Source organism: Gavia stellata, chromosome 2, assembly GCF_030936135.1.
Source record: "Gavia stellata isolate bGavSte3 chromosome 2, bGavSte3.hap2, whole genome shotgun sequence".
NCBI lineage: Eukaryota > Metazoa > Chordata > Aves > Gaviiformes > Gaviidae > Gavia > Gavia stellata.
Window position 1 is genome coordinate 87013464 of NC_082595.1, and position 25942 is coordinate 87039405.

A 25942-nucleotide genomic window follows, 5' to 3' on the forward strand; every position below is an offset into this window, starting at 1 on the left:
ATCGTTTCAAGTGAGTTTTGCCAACAAAAGGCCCAATAACGAACCATTTGAGCGTATACTTCAATGACAGTTTGAGAAGCAAAGTAATTTCCAGAAATAAGTAAGAAAATTTATTAGTTCAAGATCCCCACTAATAGAACACAGGTGCAACAGTGTTTCAGTCTAGCATCAGAGTTTTGTGCGTGTCTAATACTGTTGTAGTGCATCTGGGAAGAAGGGTGGACCAACTGTGAACAGCAGGACAGAAAAAGGGGCTGTTTAAGGCAGGCAGGTGGGTAGAAGTCATAAGACAAGGCGAGCAAGGAGCATCACGCAGTCCACTGTCCCAAAACAAAATGAGGCATACCAGATCACTAATCCGGTTGTACTGCGAATATAAGAGGCAGCCTTATTTTTCCTGTATGTGTTCCACCTCCAATTCACTTTTAATGAAAAAAAAAAAAAAAAAAGGGCCACAGTAAAACAGTAAAGGGCTTGCTACACTAACGAGAACAGAAGACCGGTTCTGCCTTCCTACACGTCTTCAGTTTCTTAATGGGAACAGGGATGGCTCCAGACAGACTGAACATTAATCATTTGGATTCTTTTGTTTAAACTGTATGTGGAGAGAAACTGTAAATAACAAAGTGACCCTTAACACAGATTTCCGTCCATCTCCTCTCTATTGGCATATAATTCTTTCCTTAGCAGCTGAAAGGCAAGCTTTTCTCTAACACTACATTAAAGAAAGAACTCCACCACGTACGTGCAGAGTGACCAAGCAACAACAGCTGCTCACAAAACTGAGGAAAAGCCCACCCTGAGCTGTAGCATCCAGTGCATGAATTTTAATAAAAATTCCAGAGGAGTGAATTAATTATTTTCACATGAAGCTGATGTGTTCAGGGCATACTTGCTTTGCTGATTAAAATGTCTTCGTTTTAAAAGCAGTACAGTTGCTTGTGAATGTCACACTAAGTTGCAGAACTGCAAAGTTTCTTCATGAATAATGCAGTAAGGACACAGGTTATCATGTTCTTCTCCCAGTAGTAATTGTAGGTTAAAGGGCATTTACAGCATCTACATTTAAATTCTCAGATAAAGTGGATTATAGAAAGTTTAGTCTTCCCTCAAATGACAACTCAATGGTCTGTGTCTTTTACCCCAGCAGATGCAAACATTTGTCTCGGTAAATAGGCTTTTGACAGCTCTGGTTTTGTAAAACTTAAGTGTCACTCCCTATAAGGTTTGACTGAAAGAGATTTAAAACAGAATGTGTTTCTGCAGCAGTTACACTTATTTCTCTTCTGTGCTGCTACCCTAGATAATACGAGGAAAATGGCAACAACTGCCTGGTAAGCACGTCCAGGTTCTGTGCCCATTTCCAACACCACCTAACTTCCAGATAGCCAAATTACATCAAAAAACAAAGGTACCCAAGTGGTCCAAATTCATTTGGCATTACCTTAGATAGGTTAGGTATAGGCTTTCAATCCGCAGACAACTGAGGAGGGAGAAGATGATTTCAGAAGAAAGATGATTTCAGAAAAAAAGCCTTCTGGATTTATTTCATGTGTTAATCACATGTAGACATCCACCATGGAAAGCAGAAGCCACAGCGGATGCAGCTTTAAAGAAAAGCTTTATGCTTAAACCTTCCCTTATATTCCAGTTGGGCTGAAATCACACACTAGCCTGTCCAGTCAATTTATAGCACTGCAGCAACACTGAACATCATTTGCAGGTTTCCAAAGATATGCAGAATTAGATGAGTTTCTAGGCACATCTTCCTAAGGTTGTATTAAAAAAAAAATCCACGTTTCTGTAACAGAGACTAATTTAATGCAGAGTCCAAATCAAGACTCTTATCACAATCAAAACCCTATTGTTACAACAAACCCCTGCATTTTAGGGGGTGCAGAGAGAAGCCAGAAAGCCAGACTCAACCAGAAGCTGCCTCTTTGGTTAGCAAGAAATCCCTGGGCCTATGCGGGAAAACACCCTGCTAGGATATTTCATCCAGCCTAACTAAAGCAAACTTAACCAGCACTCTGCAGGGGGAGCAATCGCTTAGGGGGATGACTACAAATATGTTTCATACATCCTGCAATTTGTCTTTGCTTATTCCATTACACCACAGGTTTTACAGAAAGTAGAGTCTTTGCCACTGAAATCCAGAAAATAACGACGCAATGCAACCTTTTCACATCCCAGGACCCTCTCTGGTAATGTGGGCACAAGTTACCACTATTGAATATGACCATCTTCTCCATGTGGACATCATTAGATTAGACACTGGACAGGAAAAGTTTAGTTGTCGTAATGTATTTCTGGCCTTTGTAACTGTAACTTTGAAACTGGAAACAGATCCACTTTCTTACCTTAATTAAAAACAAAAAAAACCCTGTTCATTCTAAATCTTACTTCAAGACAAAATGAGTTTGAGCATTGCCTTAAACAGGGACATTTTACTCGTTTAAGCCTCTCAGTAAGCGTAAGGCCAGTTTACTTTTTAAACACAGACACATGCACAAACATAAACACATTATCTCCAAAAAAGAAAAGAAAAAAAAAAAGACGACTATTGTGAAGGTCAAAACAACCTATGCACTCCTTTTACCCAAGCCTCAGCTTATAAAAGGTTTGCCACTTAGTATTTGGAGTGGCAAGTCCTAATCACATAATTTTAACTAAATTAAAGTGTGACTGCTCTATATCAATACTTGCTGAGTTGGTTTTCAGAAGTCTAGCCAAAAAGGCAGAAAACATTTTAATGCACAGCAAATAATGGAAGTGAAGCACAGTGATTCTAACCACTGAGCCACAAACCATACAGGGAGTCATGAGAAAAGTCACTTGGCACTAACAATCATTCTTCAAATAGAAAATTATCAAGAGTTCGGGGTTTTTTTGGTTTTTTTTTTTTTCTCCTCCAGGCGTAGCAGACAGAGTTACTCAGTTCTAAGATGTCACTGCTATTAAAAATGACTGATCATTGGGATGACTAATTAAGATTTGGTAAGAATTTCAGTAGTCAAGAATACCAGTCTCTGACAAGCATACAGTAGTCAAAATTTTGTCTTTTGAAACACAGGGAACACTAACAGTGGTTTCTCAAGGAAGGTGCTATAGCTCATATTCTAAGATTTAGTCCAGATCCCCCCTGCCCTCTACAGACAGAATCACGAAGTTCGTATCATTCATAAAGGACTAGTCAAATTTTCCTAAGTTTAATTAGAGGTATCACTCTAATGTCAGAAAGTAACTGTAAAAATACAGAAAGAAAACAAATCCATGGTTACCGTCTTATAGTTTGTAGGTATCAGGCATGGCTCATTTCTCCAATAAGCCTTTTCCATTAAAAAAGTCAAAGAAATAAGACGGAAGGTATAATCTTACCGGAGTCTCAGTTTTCATCTGGGCCTGCAACTTCTCTCTCATTTCTTTTTCATTGAATTTGGCACTTCTTTTTACATAGACTCCTCCATGCTAACAGAAAAAAAAAAAAAGTATTAAATATTTAAGTATTTTAATGTAGAATAGCTGATAGAAGAACAAACAAGATGACAAGGACAAGTCACCTTTGTGACTCACACTGCGAATTGCCCACAAGACATTTTCTCCGAGGATGAAAGCACCTGAAACTAATTTTACATTTGCATGTACTTTCACAAAATCTGTTTAAATAAAGACCAGATCTACAAATAAGAAAAAAGAAAAGCATGAGACACTTGAAGTGTCTTGTTTAAAGGTATTAAATAATTAACTGGAAGATGGTATTGGAACCGATCCCAGGGATCTATGTATTCCTGACAACACTGACAAGCAGCTTAACTTGTGTATCAATGGAAAATCACACAACTGAAGTTCCTCACGTACAAGTATTTATAGGTCAGTTTTCAATTTTATGTGCCCGCTCTTGAACAGTGACTAATGCAAATACTGGAATTACAAGTATTGTACCTCTACATACAAAATTTATGAACAGCATAAAAGTAACTAGCATAGGTCTTGAAAACTTCCATGCATTTTATTAGAAAATCAAACTTTTAATAAAGAAGTTATGTACTGAGATAATAATTGAATGAGTAACACAAAATCTTTAGAAGGCAAAGGATTTTATAAAAGTATTTTTACTGAAAACCATTATAAAAAGTTAGACCATTTCCTGGAAAAGATTTGTTTTATAACTTGTTCTACACAATTTATCACAAAAACTTCAGTAAAAGGACTATGGTAAAGTACACACAAAGAAAGAGGGTTATAAAGAAATAAAATTTGCCTCATTTCCCTCTTCCATCACTTTATCTATAGCGTAGCTACAAGAGGATGTAAACAAACATGCTCCAAAATGAACTACTGATACAATGAATTCGGGGGGGGGTGGGGTGGAAATATATATATATATATAGAGCTTCCAAATAACAGAATTTAGTTTTTAAGGTACATTGTTTTCATGGGTTTTCTAACTGATTCCCTAAATCGGTAATACTCTTTTCTGCCCACCCTGACTTGGCATTAGGATTTGTTAGGTAATTTCTGTCCATTTATGGTTTCACAGGCTCTTAACAGAAAGGTGACAGTAAGATTAAAACTACTAAGAGCTAAACCTCATTCAAATGTCTTATCTCAGGAAAAGATGCAGTACATTGTAGAAACAGGGGTGGCGGTGTGTGTGCGGGAAGCTATTATTTGCGTGGCATGGACAGGAATAAAGTTTGAGGAGTTAGAAGAAGGCAGGCAGAAGAGGTGGTTAAGCAAAGTGCTTTCAGCCTTTGCTTTTCATGGTGTGGAGAGATGGCTGTGCAGCTACTTAGGTAACGGTATTTGATGTGACACTTAAGTTGTTCTCCAAAAGCTGCAGTGAAAAGGAACAGAAAGTCAATGGTGCATTAACTCCATACTAAATATTCTGTCTTAACATTATTGTTTATTGTTCCCTTCCAAGGTAAAGTAGCCAGCTGCAACATGCAGCTGTGCTGCTGTGACTGGCAGGGGACCAAAACCAAGAACAGAATCCCCCAGTCCACTGACTCTGGCCTTTAGCAGGCTGCAGCATCGTATCAGCACCACCCCACAGCAGTTTACCAGTCCCGGACAGATTATGGCATGAACAGAAAAATGTTCCATCAGCCGTGCAGCAAACAGAGAGCCACATGTTATCTACACACTCCACACGTAAGACCGTTTTTAAGATCTGACACCATTAAAGGGAAGTAGAGGGCTTATTCTGCACAGTGACACCACAGCATCCGCTTTTAAGAAGGGCAAACTCAGTTTGGTATGAGAAATAACGCATCTACTACACAAGACTTTCATGTAATTGGTAAGTCATTCTATGTGAGCTCAGCTAGGACAAGTTTTGATAAATGAGGGAAGGCTGGAATCAAAGTCTTCTTTTATTTATCAAATTACTAACTAGCTGCAGTAAACTGGGAAAATACTGAACCACCTTTTCCTTGTTTAATTTGTGAACTTGGAGAAATTAAGTTACTATTGTACAGTTTGCTTAGGGACACCACAACACCAAAGACACGTTTGGTGTCCCCACTTCAGACTTTTTAATGCTCAGAAATAGATTTGTACTTCTCAAGTAAATAGGACTATACAGTCACGTGCATAAGAACAGAAAAATTACATATTGTAAGATCACCATTCACTGGATACAACCCAACTACATAAATATGTCAGCTCCCCTATGATGCAGGGTTACAAAGCTAAGGAGAGACAAGATGCCATACTAGCTAAGTATTTGGCTAAAATTCATTAACAACCAAAAGGGTGTACAAGCTGATGCTGAATAACAGAAAAGACAAAGACATACTTCCTATGTTGAAATGTCAAGCAAACTCTGGGATATCAAAAATATTTATCAAAATTACATCCCAGCCTCACCAGGTGGTATAAGATGAATAGGAGCTAGCTGCATTTTGGTGGAGAAAGATAGGACAAAAAAAAAATTTCAGATCCACCCAAAAATAATAAAGCCAGTTTTATGAAAAGAAATAGCTCTACCTAATAAATCAAACCCAGAACATAACAGGTTAATTTAAGTGGTTTTCTTCTTTTCTTGCTATTAGATAGCTGCCTCCAAAGAAGAATGCTAGTTATGCAATTGTATATAGCTCAAATTCCCCAATTTGTATTGCATTTCCTTTTCAGTAAGAGATCAAATATATGAACAGTTTTCAAAACAGATTTCTGGAAGTACTGTTTTTAAGGTTGTAATTTTTTTCCACTGTACTTCAAAAGCCCCTGTCTCAGTCAACAATGGATTATGTTTACAAACATACTTCCTTTGTGCCTGAATTTCGCTCTCCTGGACATCCAGACCACATTTATTTCCAAACAGGATGTTTACCTGAGGTAGGGAATATGAATTCCGCGAGCATGGCGTAATTACGTGGCTCTGGAAACTTTTAGTGGAGTGTAAGTGACATCACTGACAGAACATCAACAGGAAGGGCAGGAAGTGTTTTATGTTTTTGCACTGTTTGGTGTGATAAAAACAATAAAAATACCTATTAGATTGCACTGCAGTCCTACCGCATCCCGTCTCGGTCATTTAAACACACACGCATCACCACTGTTACTAAGCTGCCTTTCATTTGTGTCACTGTATATATATATATATATATATTTTTTTTTTTTCTACATATAATCAGCCCCCACTAAATCTTGTGGTAGTTTTATGTTTTGAGGAATCCAAAGCTGAACAGAGTTTATTTAATATATATGTTTTGATTAAAAATGTAGGCTACATTCAGATTAATTTCCACAGGAACCTTCTTTTAACAGTCAATATAGCAGTCAGGAAACTGAGCACCGGATATTCCAGATAGCAATAGTAATTTTCCAAAATCTTGAAAAAAGTAATTTCTGGACACCTAGTGATAGCGGATGGAATATATATCCTATCTGTATTTTAATTAAAGCAGACTTAAATCATCGCCAATGTAATGACTACAGGCACGGACAAAGCAAAATATTTCCATGCAGCAGACTGATCACTTCAGTGGAATAAAAACGTAGAGAACCAGAGTCATTAGTGGGGGCAAGCATTAGACAACAGAGAAGTCCATTTTCTCTCAATGGATACGCTCAGTGAGGTATGACAGGGTGTGACAGCCCGTACTTATTTAGGGGACTGGGACAGCAAACCCACCAATAAGAAAACTGTTCACCATTTCTTTTTATTTTCTCTGCAGCATATTCTTTTCTAAATACAGCGATTTTAGAAGAAAGGATAGCAACCACCCATGCTCCAGCCTAGATTTATAGCCTACTCGCTAAGGTACTCATCCAGAAGACAACAAACATTTTCAACCATCAAGCTGAAAACATTGAACCCAGATCTCCCAATATCTTGAGGGACACTCTAACCTCTTAACACACTGAACGGAGTGTAGGAACCTCAAGGCCACTGTTTAAGGCACCTCTCATTCTTCAGCACACTAATTAGGCAGTTCATGCGTCTGTACCTCCCCTTGCCCAACGCTCTCTAAACCCAATCCAACTTACATTAGCTTCTTGGAGGCAAAGTTTCAGAGTCAACTGCCACGCAAGGGCTATCCTGCCTCCTCCCCTCTTTCCACCCATGGCCACATATTCAAAACTTTCCCCCTTTTGCTGGTTCTAGCAATCAAATGATTTGACTTGACTTATGGATGCAAGAGTGCAAGTGGTGAGAGAGGAACGTGCAGCCAAGAATGAGGGACAGAGTAAAGCCTCCTGTTCAGATGTACGTCTGTAGTTGCCTACTCTTTATATATTCCTTTACAAACTAATATATAGTTCAAATCATACCCAGCGTAGTATTTCTCTCAATATCCCCCATCCTCTTAGACAGGACTGACAGTCAATTTAATTGAACTGTCTAATTCTATTAGAAGTATTTTGCTAAGTTTTTTTTTTGCTTTTCTTTGCCTGGGCGGCAGGGGTGGGGTGAGGAAAGCAGATGAACGTTCAGGGAACAGGTAAAGATCAAAGACAGAAGCCAAAGGAGAAAAATCTTATTGAACAGGCACTTTGGAACAGTTACCCAAAACTTAATCCATTTCTATTCTAACAACTAAGCACCCATCTAAATCCTGAGATAAATACTGTAAAGCCCTTTCCAATCACCTAGCAAAACATACCAATGCTTCCAAAAACATCCCCCGCTACATTTTTATTTCATTTATATATAGAAACAGTCCTGCTTTCAGAAAAACCAAAGAACAGATATGACACATTCAGAGAGGATTTTATTATCAGGATTATTATAGAGGATTAAAGATCACATCCACTCAGTATGTTGGCTGTACAGTGACCATGGCCCACTGTTTCTTCAGTAATCGTATAATTTTGAGTCACATCAGGTTGAACTCTTGAACTAAAAGGAACAAGAGGGGCATTATGCAGGAAGAGGATAAAGTAAAGGATAGTAATAAGAATACTGTTAGACTCAGGGTTTTGCCTAAGTGAAGTCCAAAGCAAAACTGTCAACACTTTCACTGAGGCTGGGATCTGCTTTTCCTCCATGCTATACTAAGGTCCATTTTTACTCTTTTATATCGTGTTAAAACCAAACAATTGAAAAATAAGTAATTACACCACAGCAATGTCAATTTACTCCCAATTTGTAGCATGATAAAAAAAATATATAGGAAAAAAAGTCAGTTTACACCTACTGCTAAGTGGGTTTTTGGATTGTAAAAAGAACAAAGTCCTAGGATATTCTGCAATGCTTCTAACAGTCTCTACAGTTTTAGTTCTACTTCCATAAGAAGTATTCATTAAGAAAAGTAAACTGATTCGTGGTGAATGGAGCGAAATCCAGTTGGCGGCCAGCCACAAGCAGAGTCCCCCAGGGTCTTGTTTAATATCTTTATTGATGATCTGGATGAAGGGATGGAGTGCACCCTCAGCAAGTTTGCAGACGACACCAAGTTGGGAGGGAGTGTTGATCTGCTTGAGGATAGGAAGGCTCTGCAGAGGGATCTGGACAGGCTGTGTCGATGGGCTGAGGCCAATTGTATGAGGTTCAACAAGGCCAAGTGCCGGGTCCTGCACTTGGGTCACAACAACCCCATGCAACACTACAGGCTTGGGGACGAGTGGCTGGAAAGCTGCCCTGCAGAAAAGGACCTGGGGGTGTTGATTGACAGCCGGCTGAATATGAGCCAGCAGTGTGCCCAGGTGGCCAAGGCGGCCAATGGCATCCTGGCCTGTATCAGAAATAGTGTGGCCAGCAGGAGTAGGGAAGTGATCGTGCCCCTGTACTCGGCCCTGGTGAGGCCACACCTCGAATCCTGTGTTCAGTTTTGGGCCCCTCACTACAAGAAAGACATTGAGGTGCTGGAGTGTGTCCAGAGAAGGGTGACGAAGCTGGTGAGGGGTCTAGAGCACAAGTCTTATGAGGAGCGGCTGAGGGAACTGGGGTTGTTCAGTCTGGAGCAGAGGAGGCTGAGGGGAGACCTCATCGCTCTCTATGACTACCTGAAAGGGGGTTGCAGAGAGGTGGGTGTTGGTCTCTTCTCCCAAGTGACGAGTGACAGCACAAGAGGAAATGGCCTCAAGTTGTGCCAGGGGAGGTTTAGACTGGATATTAGGAAAAATTTCTTTACTGAGAGAGTGGTGAGACACTGGAACAGGCTGCCCAGGGAAGTGGCAGAGTCACCATCACTGGAGGTATTCAAGGAACGTGTGGACGAGGCATTGTGGGACATGGTTTAATGGGCATGGTGGTGTTAGTTGATGGTTGGACTTGATGATCTTACAGGTCTTTTCCAACCGTAGTGATTCTGTGTGATTCTGTGATTTAATAACTGTCTCTCAACTAGGATACACATCTAACTACACTGAGTGAAACCAGTTATTTTCATGTTCAAATAAACAAGTGCCAGCTCAGAACCACATCTTCCCAGCACGTATGATAAAGGGAAGGAAAGTACATCTTACATATTTGACCCACAAACAGCAAGGAAAAAGTGAATGAGCTTACCTGTGAAAAATACCACCCGTACAGTGGAAGCCATTTTAACCCATCTTTTAAGACATACCGGACATGCCCGAGAGCATTCTGCCTAATTGCCAGCATATCTGCAATAATCCAATCAACTGCAAAGACAAAAGCCCAAAATGTTTAGTTAAATTAGTTTTTAATTGCCACTGATGAAACAAAATGTGCATGTTGTACATGTAAATATAATTAACAGTTTTTGAACTGGAAATTCTTGCTTGTTAGGGCAAAGCTGGAAAGAGACACAGTAAACAGACATGCAGATTTTTAAAATCTATTAAAGTGCTAAGAGAAACAAAAAAAATACAAACCTGTACACTGATGATTTGATAAATATATTACATTTTCTTTATTTTTTGGCAAATCCCCATAGAGTATTACCTAAAAAAAAGAAATGTAGCATTACTTTTTAATTTATTTTCATTGCATTAGGCAGTGATGAGATCCAATGCACTCATTAGCTATTTACTAAGAAAACTGCCAGCAAGTTAGTACCATTAACAGAAAAAACACCCCATCACTGCATCAGTACCCATCATGCATACAACTGACTTATCAACAAAGCAGTGAATATTAATTAATGAGGGCTTCAGAAAGCTATTCTGTTCTTGTGCCTCAACCCTAGAACTAGATCCATGGAAGCTGACCTACATTCACAAGATCCCAACATTAATATAATTAAAGGCAAAAAGGAATCATAGACATGTGCAAAACCACCATTTAATTTTATACATCAAATGAATAAGACATGCTACAGTCAGACACTCGTTGTCGTTCAATCTAAAACAGTAAGTTTTCCTGGGTTAGATCAAGAACAAAATCAACTGAACAAAAAAGCATGAGGTTGAGGGGTGTCTTTAAATTGGTCTTCAGCTTCCAGCCAGCAGGTTTTTTTTGTGTTTTTTTCTCCGTTACGTTAAAGACATCCTTTAACCTTGTAGTTTCCTGCCCCTGAAAGGTAATTGCCTACTAGTGAAATAACCTTCCGAGAGCATGACTACAAAACAAGTCACTGTTTAAAATGGATTAATTGAATTACTTCAAATATAAAACAAGAAGCTAATTAAACCATTTCAATTCTCAACTGAAGAATCCATGCAGCCATTTAATTATCTTTAATAAATATTTTCATTATCTAATGAAGCTTAGTTTCTCCAACCAGCACATTCTAGGTAGCATTCCTCCCTTGCTCTGCCAATATCAATGGCTTTACTCCTTGTTTCTAGAAGTTAGCTGTATTAAACATACACTCTTCTTCAAAATGACTCCATTCACCAAAATCCAAAGTGCTATTTGGAAGGTCTACCCACTTACTATTACCACTTCCCCAGTCTGAACCATCTGGGAATTTTATCAGGAAGATCTAACTAATATTCAGATCTTGATTAATATCATTCAGTATGCTGAGTCTCGTATTGATCCTTATAGAAGGTCTCTACGAGCATCTCCAGAAAATCTGCCAACCTCTCAGTCAACCTGTGATATTGGATTGTAACGCTAGGCAACAACCCCAGATAAAGCTGTATGTTTTACATTCATGCTGTTCCTTCTTCTTTGAAAATGTACTTCTTTGAATGGCACCGTTGACCAAATTTTGTTTTCAAGGCAAGAAACCAGATATTGGCAAACTGAGATATTCAGTAAATATGTGAACAAGAGATCATCCAGCATACAGTAAAGAGAACATTACTTATTTGAATTAATTTTTCTCCCCAAAAAAGGCATGCACAGTAACTTTTAACTGAACATTATTTGTAACAAGTCAGTTGACAAGTATAGTCTGAAGAGTATCCAAGAAATTCAAACAAGATTTTGCTGTAGGAGTAATTTTCTCACTAAAGTTCCAGGAGAATTTATAACTTCGCTGCTGACCCTTTAGGTACCACACACTATCTAGTGCAAGGTAGCAGTCAGAGGGTTTGATCTTACAGCTCAGGTGCAACAATTCCACTGAAATAAAAAGTTATCTTCCTGCTCTCACTTACGGAGTTAAAGCGTCATTGTTCAAGTGTACACTTTTCCAGCAACATTACGCACTAGGTCCATAAATACTGTTTTCTTTACTTTCAAGTTAAGATTCCACTACGCAGTTTCTGGCAAAGACTGTTTTAGAAGAAGGGAAAAGGCCCAATACAAGAAACCACTAAACCAGAGGGTCCTGAATGCTATCTGTGCTTTTTAAAATGTAAGAAAATAAGAACAAGAGGAAAACAAAATCTGCCCTTGACACTGTAAGAACTGCCCCACACAAGAAACAGGGTTTGAAATAAACAATTTGTAACTTCAAATTGTAAAAATTTCCACTTTAATGTACAAAGTCAAAATCTCAGTGTAATCAGACCTACAATTCAAAGCATTCACTTGTGACTATTGCATGAGTAAAAACACATATAAAGGATCATTCCCTTTAAAAAAACATGTATGATTGTGTTTGCCAAATATAACAGTTAATCTGTATTATTTTTTATTACAATAAGATTGGATCTAGTTCACTTTTTAATCCCAGAGGAACACCCGCTTATTGTTACTGTAAGCAATTTCTATGTACAACATTATGTCTTACCGTAAGTTACATGTGTTTACATGTAATGGTCCAAAATTTTTTACTCATGATAAAACACATAGCCATACTGTTGTACAGAAGTAAAAAAAAAAAAAAGAATTTAAAAATTCTATCTTTTCCTATTTATAATTAGTTCTCATTAACACAAAACTCTGGATATTTTATTTCAAAGCAAAGGAATGAGTGAGAAAATCTAGAAAGTCTATTTTGTTTGCTCAGATGGCTCAGCCTAAGAGGATGCAACAGCTTTAACTGCAGCATCTTTCACTTCAGCACTGTCCATTTCAGTAATCCCGAGAAAAGGTTTATACAGCAAACAGCTACTCAAGTTATCAAACATTTGTGGCTAGGAACCAACAGCTACAAACATACAACTGTTATTACAACCAGGTAAGAATGGCAACTTCCAACCCGCATTCTCTAGAGGCTTCTACAGATTTCACAGGAGACACCTACTCTGCGGGCAGCCACACAGCTCTCCTTCTGAGATGGAAGCATTTTTGCTTTATTGTTGTGTTTCTGGAAATTTTTGAGGACCTTACACAACAGAGGGCTAACAGTTAAGAGCTTTGAATCCTGTAGAAACATTACCCTTTTCTCTTTGAGTTTATGTCTGAAGAATTCACCTGCTTGTGGATAAGCAGGGAAAGAGTCCCCTCAGGGCAAGCCTTCAATTTCTGGCAATCCGATGCTTTTAGGTGAACCAGAGCACCTAATGTATATTATAGCTGCCGAAGGAAACGATACAGTACTCTTCTTCACGGTCTCCAGAAAACCTCTGACTCCTGCTGGGTTTTGTGGCTAACTTTGCAGAATTCCCTGCTGCAGAGACTGTGCAGACTCTGGCTCCTTCTCAGGATGCTGGTGCAGAAGAGATCTGGGGACCACAGTGAAGGCAAGCACTTGAATGATTTAGCAGGGACACCAATGCAGAAACAAGTGTCCACAGTGCCAGGTTGTATGCATGCCCCTTTTGAAGCAATCTGAAGAGATCAGCATAGCTATAAGACACTCCTAGTCCTCCTCAGAAGAACACTGCCATTCCTGGGGTCTGCAGAGCACCAGAGGGGGTAGTCTTCCCCTTTGCAGGGCACTCACTAGCCAGCACCAGGCAAGTGGTGCAGGACATACTTGGGAGGCAATTTTCAGTTTCAAAAGCTAACGGACCTGGTGTTTCAGATACTTTATTCGCAGCCCTCCAAATGCCACAACATACATAACATTCTACCTATGTATCAGCCTGAAACACTGAGAAGATAAATGTCCTGTCTGCCATAACGAAGGAAGTGAGGAAGCTACTCATTTGAATAGGTGCTGCTTTGTTAAAAAAAAAGGCACAATGAAGTCCAGCAAAGAAAACAAGTTAAAAGGAAAAGCAACACAGCAAGCCAAAGTAAGCAGAGATTTGAGGGAAAATATTTAAAATGAAGATTTACAGTCTAACATTACAAACATTACTTGCGTACAGAACATTAAAATGTGTGCTTTTAGCCATGTTTTGGTTGTTTCACAGCCCAGTTCACAATAATGGGTAATATGGTTACTGTTAATATGAGTCTTTCACATCTGTTTACATAGCAGTGCTGTCAAACTAAATTCAGTGAAGTCTCAAATGATACTAACAGATTCCCTTCTGTGGGAAGGCTTGTACCCATCTTCCCTGGATGTCATACACCAAGCTGTTCACACACTCAGCGGGCACAGAGTGTCATGGCCAAAGGAAGCTCTCATTCACTGGCAGGAGGTTACAATACGTGCTCCTGATGGGAGAATTTACTAATTCAGTGATAGGCTGACCCAGGCATGCAAATGGGAGCTCCTGGGTGATCTGGTAACACCAGTTTCAGCTTCCCTAGCAGCCTGTGCTTCTTTCAGTGCAACATATTCAACCATGGCTGCGCTAATGTGGTAGGTCGTGTAGCTATGTAAAACAGTCCTGCATGGCAGCCACACCCAAATAACTCATAGTTTGCATAGGGTTTCACTGCAACAAGGTGGAAACTCCCAGTTCAGAGTTTTACTTCGTGCTGATGAAATCTGCGCATACCAAAGAAATTTAAATATATCATTTAATCACATCCTAGCTACATCAGCTCAGTAAACAGGGTCATGACAAAAATAATTCAAGAGGTAAAAGTAATCACACCACCAGAAGACCTGCTTGCAGGTCAACTGGTGACCACATCAAACTCCTAGCAAAGAGATTACCTTAACATAATTGGATGTGGCTGATAATGGGAGCAGTTCAGGAGCTGACCTGCAAGCAGATCTGGCACTTCTGCTTCAGTGGCAGTAAGGCAACACAGCTGGTTATTGGTGGTAAAAACTCAGGCGCTCTGACCTGATGTCCTATCACATGTGTCTACCAGCACACTCATTCTTGGTTCCTCAGACTTTTTAACCCTCCTCCCTTCTCTAGTCAAAGAAACCAGGTGTGAATTGAAGAATGATGCTCCCTTCTTTGGTGTAATTTCAACAAAATTGGTGTGCACTGGGGCACTCTGTGGAGAAAGTGGAGCATTCTAATGAGGAAAAATGTCACCTTCAAGAACAAGCAAGAGCAACTGGGAAGAAAGATAAAAGCAGTAGGATAATAGCAGGTGAACTTTCCTTCCCTCTCCTGCAGGAAGAAAGGAGAAACAGAACATTCAAGATATCAACACTTAACTTAAAAAAAAAACCCATACAAACTACATATACTCAGCTGTGCTATCCCCACAACATGCACTTCTCTCCATTTCACTATTTCTTCCTGACTACTTTTATAACTGGGATTGCACGCTCTTCGGGACAAGAGCATCTTTTTTGGCCGGGCACTACTACAACATGAGTGCTTATTAAAATAAATAGTATCCTAGGATGTATTTCTCATCTGTTTGTTAAAAAGTCTGCATACAATTTTGTGGTGAAAGGGTGGAGCTTGCATCAACAAACCACCAAAAGCAACTACCAGATACGGCTTCTGAAGTTGACACGTAACCCAGTGCAAGCTGACTTCTGCAGCATTGCTGCAGGCATCTTATGTGAAGTTGTTTAAATTCCCTCTTAGTCTAAAAACCTGCCTGATGACACAACCAGTCCTTTGAGTTTCTAGAAAAAAGTACCTCAGATCACAGAATTTATTTACCCTGTTTGATGAGAAGCAAGCTCAAGACAGGATACCAATGACAAACTTGTACTTGGTGCTGATAAATTTCTCAGGTTTTCAGATGTCCTACTATAAGAATTTCAAATGTTTGTTTTTCTTCACAGAAGATAGAGAAGCACTTTTATTCACATTTAACAGATGAGTTTCACTTGCTTACAGCATAAGGAATATGAATAGGACAGAAGAAAAAAGGACTTCCATATTTTAATTTTAGTTGCTTTTTCTCTAGATCTGAAAAAAAAAGTTTACCTTTCAGTATCATTTTTCTAAAATTACCTTTAAGTCACATACAGTTTTTAGGTAATGGTCACATTATTGCTACACCTCACAACCTCTTTAGTTAAAGAGACTATCTGCTCAATACATAATTGCACAAGTCTTAAGTCTGCTGCTCAGGCTCAGCATCAAACCATAAAATCACAATGCAATCCATTTTATTGAAGCAGAGAGTTCACTCAAATATTCTGCAGCTATGTATTTTACTAGGGTTCAGTAAAGAAAACCATTGCCAAGAGACTGAGCTCTGGGGAATATTAAGAAGATTCCTATATGTAAATCAATTTTTTTTTTTAAATCATTCATTTGATTGAACCAGAAAGCAGAAAACTTAAAAAAATACAGTTACTGCCATTTTATTTCCTTTTTGTAAGATTATATTAGCAACATATATGGATTATGCAGGACTGAATCATACCATCTGATGTTAAGTATGAAGTCTGTACATTTTTGCTTTCATACTAGCTTTTCGTCTTATGGTCTAAATTGACAAACTGTTACAAACATGAGTGGTTATGCTTCATTCAGTGGCACTAGCTACATGTATAGAAGTCGTCTAGTTCTGATGCTGAATGTAAAGGCTTTACAGTTTCCCAGCTGAATTAAAGATAATTGATGCCTGAATTAAGGGAAAGCTCCTTCTGGAAGAATGAGGATCAATAAAATCTTAAAGGAAATGCAGTTACCTTGTGAAGTAATGAAAACATATTAATATTTATAATAAAATTGTTAATATCTGTGTCAGTAAAAATACAGCTTTAGTCTTTTACTCTGTGCATATTTGACTACTTTTTGTATTTGAGCATAAAAACAGACTTGCAAATATTTAGGCTATAAGGAATTAGTTGCCTAACTTCCTAGAGTTTTATAACGAATTGAATAATTTTCACTGCAGGCAGGCAATCTGAAGAAAAATCTTGATAGTTTCACTGCCATCAGCTTACTGAAGGGAATCAAATAAACAGCAATAACTACCACACTTACTTTAGAACAAAAGCTGAAAGAGTTTCATAAAGAGAAAAGCTAACTAAAAAGTATATTCCCAGAACATCTAGTTACAGCAGCAGGCTAAATGATGCCAACATTCCTCGTTATTCTGAATACTCTTAACAGGGTAACCGTAATTCTAAAAAAATCCACAAAACCCCCACAATCCTGTAAAAGGAATGAGACACTTGTCAACAGATGAGCAATATCATATGTTTAACTGGACTAGTTTTGTTTTCAATGCCCATCCGCCTGCAACTTTCACAGATGCTGCAGGGAGGACAGAGATGTGAAGGACTTAACCCTACAGCAGCATTACGCACCTTTCCTTACAGTCCTCCCCAAAGCCTCAGATGGTGATTTAGAGCAGAACATTACAAACCACTTTATTCACACCAGTCTAACATTACCTAGATAATGATGTGTATATTTTCACAACTTCTCCTTCAGAGGGTGATTCAGGTGGTGATTATTGTTGAGAGAAGGGGCACGTGGTAGGGCAAAGAAGTTCTGGGAAACATCCATAATAAATGGAATATCCAATCTGAGCAAAAGGCTAATTTCAGAGAAAGTAAGTTGCCACAATACCAAGTATGTTGGGGCAATTTCAGTTAGTTTACGCTTATTTAAACATTAGTCCCAGACTAGATTCAACAAAACCACTCCAGTGGTTACCCATGGCATATCAAGCAGAAGCAGGAGCTGCTGGCTTCTGGGGGAGCTCAGTGCTGCAGAAGGGGATTCAGAAAAATCAGTGATATTGAGCCTGCCAGCTTTGAATTGCCAGAATCTAGCCCACTGAAGGCAGATGCAGATCTTAAATCCTATCCCGCCCTAACACGCTGCTCACTGCTGTTAGAAGGCCCATCTATGGAGCAGGGATTCTCTCTTCTGAAAACAAATTGCTAAATCACCTTTTTCAAAGAAGTGGTGGGGATATGTGTATGTAGAGAGAACTGACTGATGCATCCTGTAAGTTCAGTTTGTGCTCTAACTCATTACGTTACAGAGAGGTACCATAATTTATTCCTTTTTGACTTTTGTTTGTTTGTTTAAATAGAAAAAAAAAGAGCTAAAACTTTTTTTGATGTCCCCAGTCCTGCAACCATATGTTAAATATCATTTGACAGTATTTTGTCAATTCAGGAGCTTTGCTTCTGGATTCTGATCAGGGCTATACATGGGTTGGGAACTTTGCTTTAAGCACACACAATTACTTCATCCCTGCCTGGACTCCTCAGCTATCTGAGAAACCTTAAAAAAAGGCATCTATATAACCTGTTTCACTCTCGGTGACAGAAAAAAGCAGGATTTATCATGAACATAATTTTAAGATTTTGGCATCTGAACTCTGAAAATATCCTATTTTCAGTGCCTAAATAATTTACTGGATCTTTCTGCAAATGACTTGCTTTTGATTACAGTGCAGTTCTATGGCATGGACCATGGAGCAGCCCACAATTACAACCAGTGATCACTTGGGAATGTCAAAGTTGGAGCATCTAAATAACTTTTATCATTAATCACCAGTAACTACATTTTTTTTTTTTAAACAAGTACTGCACATATTTCAAATGTATATAGCACATGTGAAAGGAGATTATTTATAAGCTGAGATTTCAACAGGAGGGTTTTTCTGAACATCTGGCATCTTGGTATTACGCAAAACCTGAACGTGCCTTCCAGCACAAGAGTGGAAGGAAATATTCCACCTCTTTCATTAGGAGAGAAATAGTGTCCCTTATAAGCCTTTGGCACCTCTGAAGATTTCTTCCCACAGATTTTTGTAATTTCTTTAAAAGAAAGGAAAAAGTGACCCACATTTAATGTAGTATTGTTTATGTTATTACTCTTCTGTAGTGGAAAATACATAATGTCTGTGTCCCATCCCGTCCACCCCCCCAAAAGAGCAGCTACGGTGCCTTGGTACATTAAGCATGTTCTGGAAATGTTATCCTCCGTGCATCTCACACCAGCCAGAAGCAGGAAACCTCATGGCAGTTTGCAGCATTCCTCTAGCTAGAGCTCTTTATAATAGGAACTTTGCCTCTAAATCGCAAGGACTCCAAGGAGGAGTTGATCGTATCTTTATTTGTAATACTTGTACAAGCATTTGTATCAAGTACAGATGGAACTAGTGCGAAGTTATGAATGAGTCGATACACATGGGAAAGGGGATGATTAAGAAACGTCTACGTCCTCTGCTTGTGATTGCGGAATAAGATTTTTGAAAGCTCGTCCACCACACATCATTTTCAGTTAAGTATTTAGAATTTAAGCACTATGAACTTTCAAGGTGAGGCAAAGGAATCATTACACAGCAAAAGAGAACATGCAGGGAGGTATCTGAGCTAGCTGCGACTAATCTGGCTCCAGACCTGAACACAGTAAACTTGGATCAGCCTCAAAAAATAGCCACTGTTAAAAATCACTCTAATATCTGCACACCACCGTAGCGTGTGAATGAGCCAGTTCACCTGCAGCTTGCTAGGGACTGTGCACTGTGTTTGCTTATGCAGAAAGAAACATGCATGCCCTCAGATTCCCAAGTAGCGTTAGAAAACGGGATGGGATAACTCTTCAAGTCAATCCAGAAGTTCCAGAGGAAAAATTATTGCAACTACCACAATATAGTTCACAGTCATCCAAAAGAATTATTTTTCTTCACATATAGTTATGTGCTGAAATACAGATTTGACCAAATCATGGGTAGCTAATTTTACATTTAAATATCAAACTAGCATAAACTGTATGATTTCCTAGTCCCACACTGAGGAGCTAGTTATAACAGGGAAGATGACAAGTAATATGTGACAGAAATGAAATGAACAAAAGAAGACAATAATTTCCCTGGTTTTTTATCCCAAATCTCTTCATAGCATAAATTCAAATTGACAGAACAAAGATTAAAGAATATTTTTCCCCTAAGAAGATACACTTCCTTGTAATTGTAACGTCAAAATCCCTGACATCTGTGCCTACTTTATCTAACACAACTAAAACTGAGAAAAAAACTATACCCTGTAAGCCTGAGGTAAACAGTTCGAAATAACTGGAGTCAAATGTTTACCTATGGATAGAATCTTCTCTTAGCAAGAGCATTGTCTGATGGTAGACTACCAGAAGAAAAAACTTCTCAATTAACAATCATCCTTACATAAAGTATCTGGACATATTACGTAAGCCAAAGGAAAGGGCATGGAAAAGCACTGTAAAACTGCATGGCCCAGTGTCTACCAAAACAGTTACATGCAAAAAGAGGAAAGTGTATAAAACTCATGCAGGTTTAAAAAAAAAAAAGTGGAATTTTAAAAAAAATGTGATAAATACCATTTGTATTTTCAAATGTAACAAATTATGCAAAATCAGAACAACTTAATTAAGAACTGAATATACTAAAAATCTTAAGATATTCAAATTAAAATATATTTAAACAGAAAATTCAAAAATCAAACCATGAGATTGTAAAACTTACTGGCCAAATACCTGGAATCAGAATTTGTAATTGCATTCAAACCTGTCCTTGACTCCTTAGCTTTTCCTACGTGACAAATACTTCACTTTTTAGATTTTGTAAATATATGTAGCTAACTTTAAAATGTAAACATACATATTAGTTTTAAATTGTAGACTGTATTATATAAGGCTGATATAAAATTCAGATTCAGTTGTGACTTGCCAATTAGAAAACACACGTTAAGCAAATTTTCACACAAAGCTTCTAACTTATGAACCCAAACAGCAGTTTTGGTTCAGGTAACTGATACTTGATGTCTAAAAATGCTAACAGACCTCAGTTTTTATTTATTTATTTTATTTTTCATATAAGAGGCAGGAGGTGGGGGATGATCAGGACCAGCACCAAACGTGGCATCTCCCCATACTAAATTCTTCCCAGATTGCCCCAGAGCCAAACCCACAGCACACCAGAACGCTAGCTGATATCCCGACAAACTGGAGTCATGAAGGACTTCAGTTTCACCTTCAGAACGATACCCAAAGGCAGACAGAACAAAAATTAAGATAAATGCAAATATATCTTCTGCAGTATCTAAAAAGGAAAGAGCATGAAGCTTACATACCTAATGTATCTATTTTTACTGCCTCACACCACAGCTGAACGTAAGAGTCTAAAATTAGGCATCCATCTCAATTTGAAAGCTGCATCCCTCATGGTTAGCAGGTGTCACTTAATTTCTGCTATAACAACACACAGAATTTTGTTATATACTATAAAAGACATATATGCCTGGAGACAGCTGTGCCCTGAAATCTCTAACGAGATGATCCAGGGTAAACCATCATCATGGCACTAGTATCACAGCAGAAGAATTTCACTGGTCTTCTTTCAGAAGTTTACCGAACAGAAGTGAGTCACTTCACTATGTTCTCCAGTTTCTTTCCAATCTTTGCACTGCATGAATCCTCAAATTTCCATCACTCCCCCAAGACCTTTATTTAATTATATTTCTACCATCACAAATAAATGACAAGTTATGATTACGTTAACCTTTCAACATGCCTCACAACAGCTAAGATAGTTTTGCAAAGCTGCAACGTGAGCAAGTGCTAGCAAGAGTTGCTGCTGCAAGCCACATGGAATGAACTAGGAAAGCACAAGCTGCTACCAGCTGAGCTTGGAGGTTTGCCTTGCCTGCAGCTCTGCACCTTCCTGCTCAGCTCCCATACCATCCTAGAACTCTCCTACTCCTGAGCTGACAGACTGGGAGGAGAGCTCAGGGAACTCAAGTGCAGGTTCAAAAAACCAGACTCACGCCAAAATGCAATTGCCAGCACTTTCTTTCCAAACACACCTGGAGGAAGGTGAAAAGTGACATCTCCTTTTGACCTTCCGGTTATGGCATTTGCCCAGGAAACGGGTCCTCATCTTGAGGGGAGTCAGACCCTGTCACTCACATCTACCGACAGAAAGCAGTTAAAAGACGAACCTTCACCCTGCCTTGAAGCCTGGTTATGATGCTTCCTGCACCGTGGAGAGGTAAGAACCAGCTTCCTAAGAGATGACAACCCACCTCACCAACAGCAACCAGAACCACCTCCCTGACGTGAATACGCTGCAAGTTGGCCATCAGACTTGTGCTGCCTCTTCTGCTTCCCACCTCCACCTTGGGCCCTCCCGAATCACCTGCTGGATGGCTGAACAACTTCAAAAGGGAAAGCAGGGAGTAAGTACAAGGTAAGCTCGTCTGGGAAGGCTGCTGTGCTGCGAATAGAGATGGGCGCAGACCTTGTAACCCTCACTTCCAGTGCAAATTGGCCAACAGCTAGAAGACTAAGCATCCATCCCAAGCTCAGACACCGAGTTCCCCTCACAGATTTCCTAGGAAGCCAAGGCATGAAACACAGCCCAGGCTCTACTCCACTGGAAAGCATTGTCAAGAGTTCAGCAGCACAATGTCTCTGCGAAGTTTTAATTTGCTCAAATGCTAAGTAGTTTTCAACCTTGTTGGGATGCAGCAAGTCCAAGCTTTAATACCAATCCAGAAAGCACACTACATTGTTTAACAGGGATCTCTTGTATTTTCTAAAATAATTGTTAGAAATACTACAGCTCTGCTACACAACACTGAGGTAGCATCTGATTCTCACAGTCCTTCCACAGTCCCGTAACGACAATGCAAACCAGAATTTCATAATGCCTTTAATGAAAGCACCACTTCCAAAAACTCCTATTCAGCAGGAAGTGGGCGTAGGAAAGAGAGCTGACACAAGCACTGAACAAAATCCATGCACATTAATTCAGTCATGGATTTTATTCAATTGTCAAAACCTTTCAGATGGAAAATGATCCTTTAGGAAGCAGTCCGAGTGATGATTTCTTTATTATTTCTTCACTGCTACTCAATACAAAATATCACACACAATTACAAAAAAAAAAAAGTTGAAGAACATTTAGTCCTCATCTGATTTGAAACATGTGCACAAACACAATAGGCATTAATTTCATCACCCTGACAGCAACTGGGATAAGATGCTAAGGGTCACAGAGAGATGACAGCATTCATCATATTGAATTACTAGTCCTTTCAGTCCTTCAAACATCCTAATCACAGGCATATTTGTAATCAGTTTGGTTTTCACATTCTATGGCAAGATGCAACTGTGTATTGTCTGTATGAAATCTAAGAGACCAGATATCCCTAACAGAGTAAAGACAAAAGCAGTAACACAACCACAGTTCACAGGCTACTTGATGATTTGGAAACTTGGGGCCAAATCTACTATTAGCACAAGCAAATGCAAGTCCTCCAAAGCACTTGAATTGCACCTGTTTGTGTCAGTGACTGCTTTGGCTCATCACTGATAAAATTAACATCCTTTGCTCTCTAAGACTTACTACTCGCTTCACATAGAGTTCAAGCAGCTAGTATGTATTCTTCCTAGAAAAGAGTACTGTACCACTTCTGCAGCTTACAGCAGGACAGGCGGGAACCAACACAACTGCATTTGCATCTAAAGCAACACAGGGCCAAAGCAGGGCCATTCTCTCTATGCCACTTCCCAACAGACTGCATTTACAGATTTTCATTACTGAGTTTATAATCCCGGAGAGGCTGTTGAAAAGCACTTTCATAATGCCATACATAGATTAATTTTATATCTTTATAGCTCCTTAATAAAATTCATGGATGTCTGCTGAACTGCAATTGCACTGACAAATTTACACAGCATTATAGGATTTCACTTAACACTCATACTGGTTTTGGCTAGTTTACCTCATTTACAGGATTGGTATGTTCTGGGTTGCTTTTTGTACTCTAAATACTGGTTCTTCAATTTTCTACAGCCACCTCTTGCATGATAGTCAGCAAAATGGCTATTTTTGGCAGTTCATTAACAGAATTCTAATATTATTGGAAAAATCTAAACTGATTCCATCTTAGCTCAAGTTATCTTAGGCTTTGTAAAACAAATAGTTTTGGTGGAAAAAAAACAGGTTTGACACAAAATTTAAAAAGGTTGTAAGAAGGTAAGAAATTTTTACAGTTACTTCATGAGCCACTCTCTAGCACATAAATACTCAGCTAGAGTTCACAGCAATTACAGCTCTGTAATTATTTTAGAGCTCAAGTCAAACACTTAAGAGAAAGGGAATTACTAGTCTTTCAAAATTTTCTGTCATGCAGTTTGGGTTATCACCTTATTTAGTTACGTTTCACAACTGAAAAGCATTTGCTACAAAGATAAAATGTCTTCCTAGCATGAACTAGAGCTTTTGTTTTAATAAACTTGGCTAAAAACATCCAAGTCAAGGAGAATTAAAAAAAAGAATACATTTGTGCATACAGTCGTGAGGGGGACTAACAGCAGATGATACACAGAAACATCACTTCCTGACAGATAAATAAATAAAAAATAAGTATCACGATACACTAGTATTTAATTAAGTCAAAAAATAATCTGCCTTTATGATCCAAACCAACTTTATTCTGTTAAGGCCCTACTCACATTACTGGGAATTTCAGCAAAATTATTATTTTAAAATCAGACGTCTCAAATATTCACAACCGCCTTTGGGTGTTATCATATTGAAAAACCACAAATACCCTAAGCGTAATAAGCCAAAGAACGCTAAACAGTACATAATGTTAAAGACTTTTTGCATAGGGTAAAATTGTGGCAGTGCTAAGAAAAAGTCACTTAAGACTTTGTTTCAGTAAGTCACTTAAGCAGCTGTATAATCCTTATGACTTCAGTGAGACTACGCAACGAGTTCCAGTATTCTGATGGATGAGATTGTAACTGGATAAATGGGAGGTCAACAAAAAATTATCCCAACACACTTCAATGGATTGAATAAATTAATAGACCTGAAAGAGATGCTGAATTCCTTCCTCCCCTGGCTATTACAATGCCTTAACGCTGGTAAAACCCTACAGCTGCCTTTATGAAACCACGCAAGTTACTATTCTTGCATTGGTTTTGGGGATCAAGTTTAATGACGCTACACTTCTGCATCTAATTACATGCCTTAAAACAGCAAATTCACAGTAGCTCTCAGGTTACCATCCCAATCTCAAACACTCAGGCACATGCTTAACTTTCCACTGAGTTTCAAGTTAAACGAGTTCAGTGTTCGCAAATGTAGGTCTGAAAGGACACCTTGCTTCTCCTCCTTCAACAAATAGGGGATATCTTCCAGTTAAACGATAGATGAATTTTAAGGATTCTACCTCTTACCTCTCTACATATGTATCATACTTTCCAAGTTTTTATCTATCTTTCAGCCTCAGTTACTATTTTACTTATCCTATGACATATGCCACGTTAGTTTTATGGGCTCTCTTCTTCGTTTCTGTTATCCTTTATTTCAGCTTTGCATGTATTCTCTCTTCTTCTCTTAATATTGTCTGTTGCTCACTGTGACAAAGCATCTCTATTTTAATGTTGTTCTAAGTGATCACCTGTACTGTCTCCCACTTTTTTTTGTGTGGATGAAGTTTTATCAATGCAATAAAAGAAAACAGAGGTCAACAGACAATGGCTGCCTTTTTGTTTCTTTTAGTTGGCATTTTCCTTTCTGTACCTTTATATCACAGGCATTGTTTTTGATAAAAGTTCTTATCAAAAGTTCAAAGTGGTTGCTACTGTGTGCGCACTATCTGTGGCAAATTTGAGTAATTTTTCTGTTACAATTTATATCTTGATTTTTGGCTCTCATTCCTAGAATGGGTTGAATTAAACCTCTATACTGCTACTTGGAGCAGCTAATGACCAAGGCATGTTACTACACATCAAGGTATCTGCATTAAAGATGCTGCATAAAAAAAGAAGGCAGATAAAACAGTAAGTACTTAATCTGTGAATTACCACTCCCTCTTCCCTTTCTTCGCTTTTTAAAAAAACAGATATGTAACTCACTACACAAGTTAACTAATTTGCACAAATGCAAGGGTGAAGTTACACGAGTTACAAGCTGAATCAAAAACCAATTACCACTAAAAGATTTCACTTCCATTTTGTA

The 25942-nt window shown here is 38.6% G+C and overlaps 1 protein-coding gene across 1 annotated transcript in view; it reads right to left on the reverse strand.

The window, feature by feature from the left end:
- The window catches only part of AGPAT5 (1-acylglycerol-3-phosphate O-acyltransferase 5), a 59176-nt gene that overhangs the window by 31816 nt on the left and 1418 nt on the right, over positions 1–25942 (reverse strand). Inside the window, exons 2-4 of the mRNA XM_059834153.1 lie at positions 10294–10363; positions 9965–10080; positions 3379–3468 (exon numbers count right to left, since the gene is read on the reverse strand). Of these exons, the coding sequence (XP_059690136.1) occupies positions 3379–3468; positions 9965–10080; positions 10294–10363 (276 nt within the window). The remainder of the gene's footprint in view (positions 1–3378; positions 3469–9964; positions 10081–10293; positions 10364–25942) is intronic.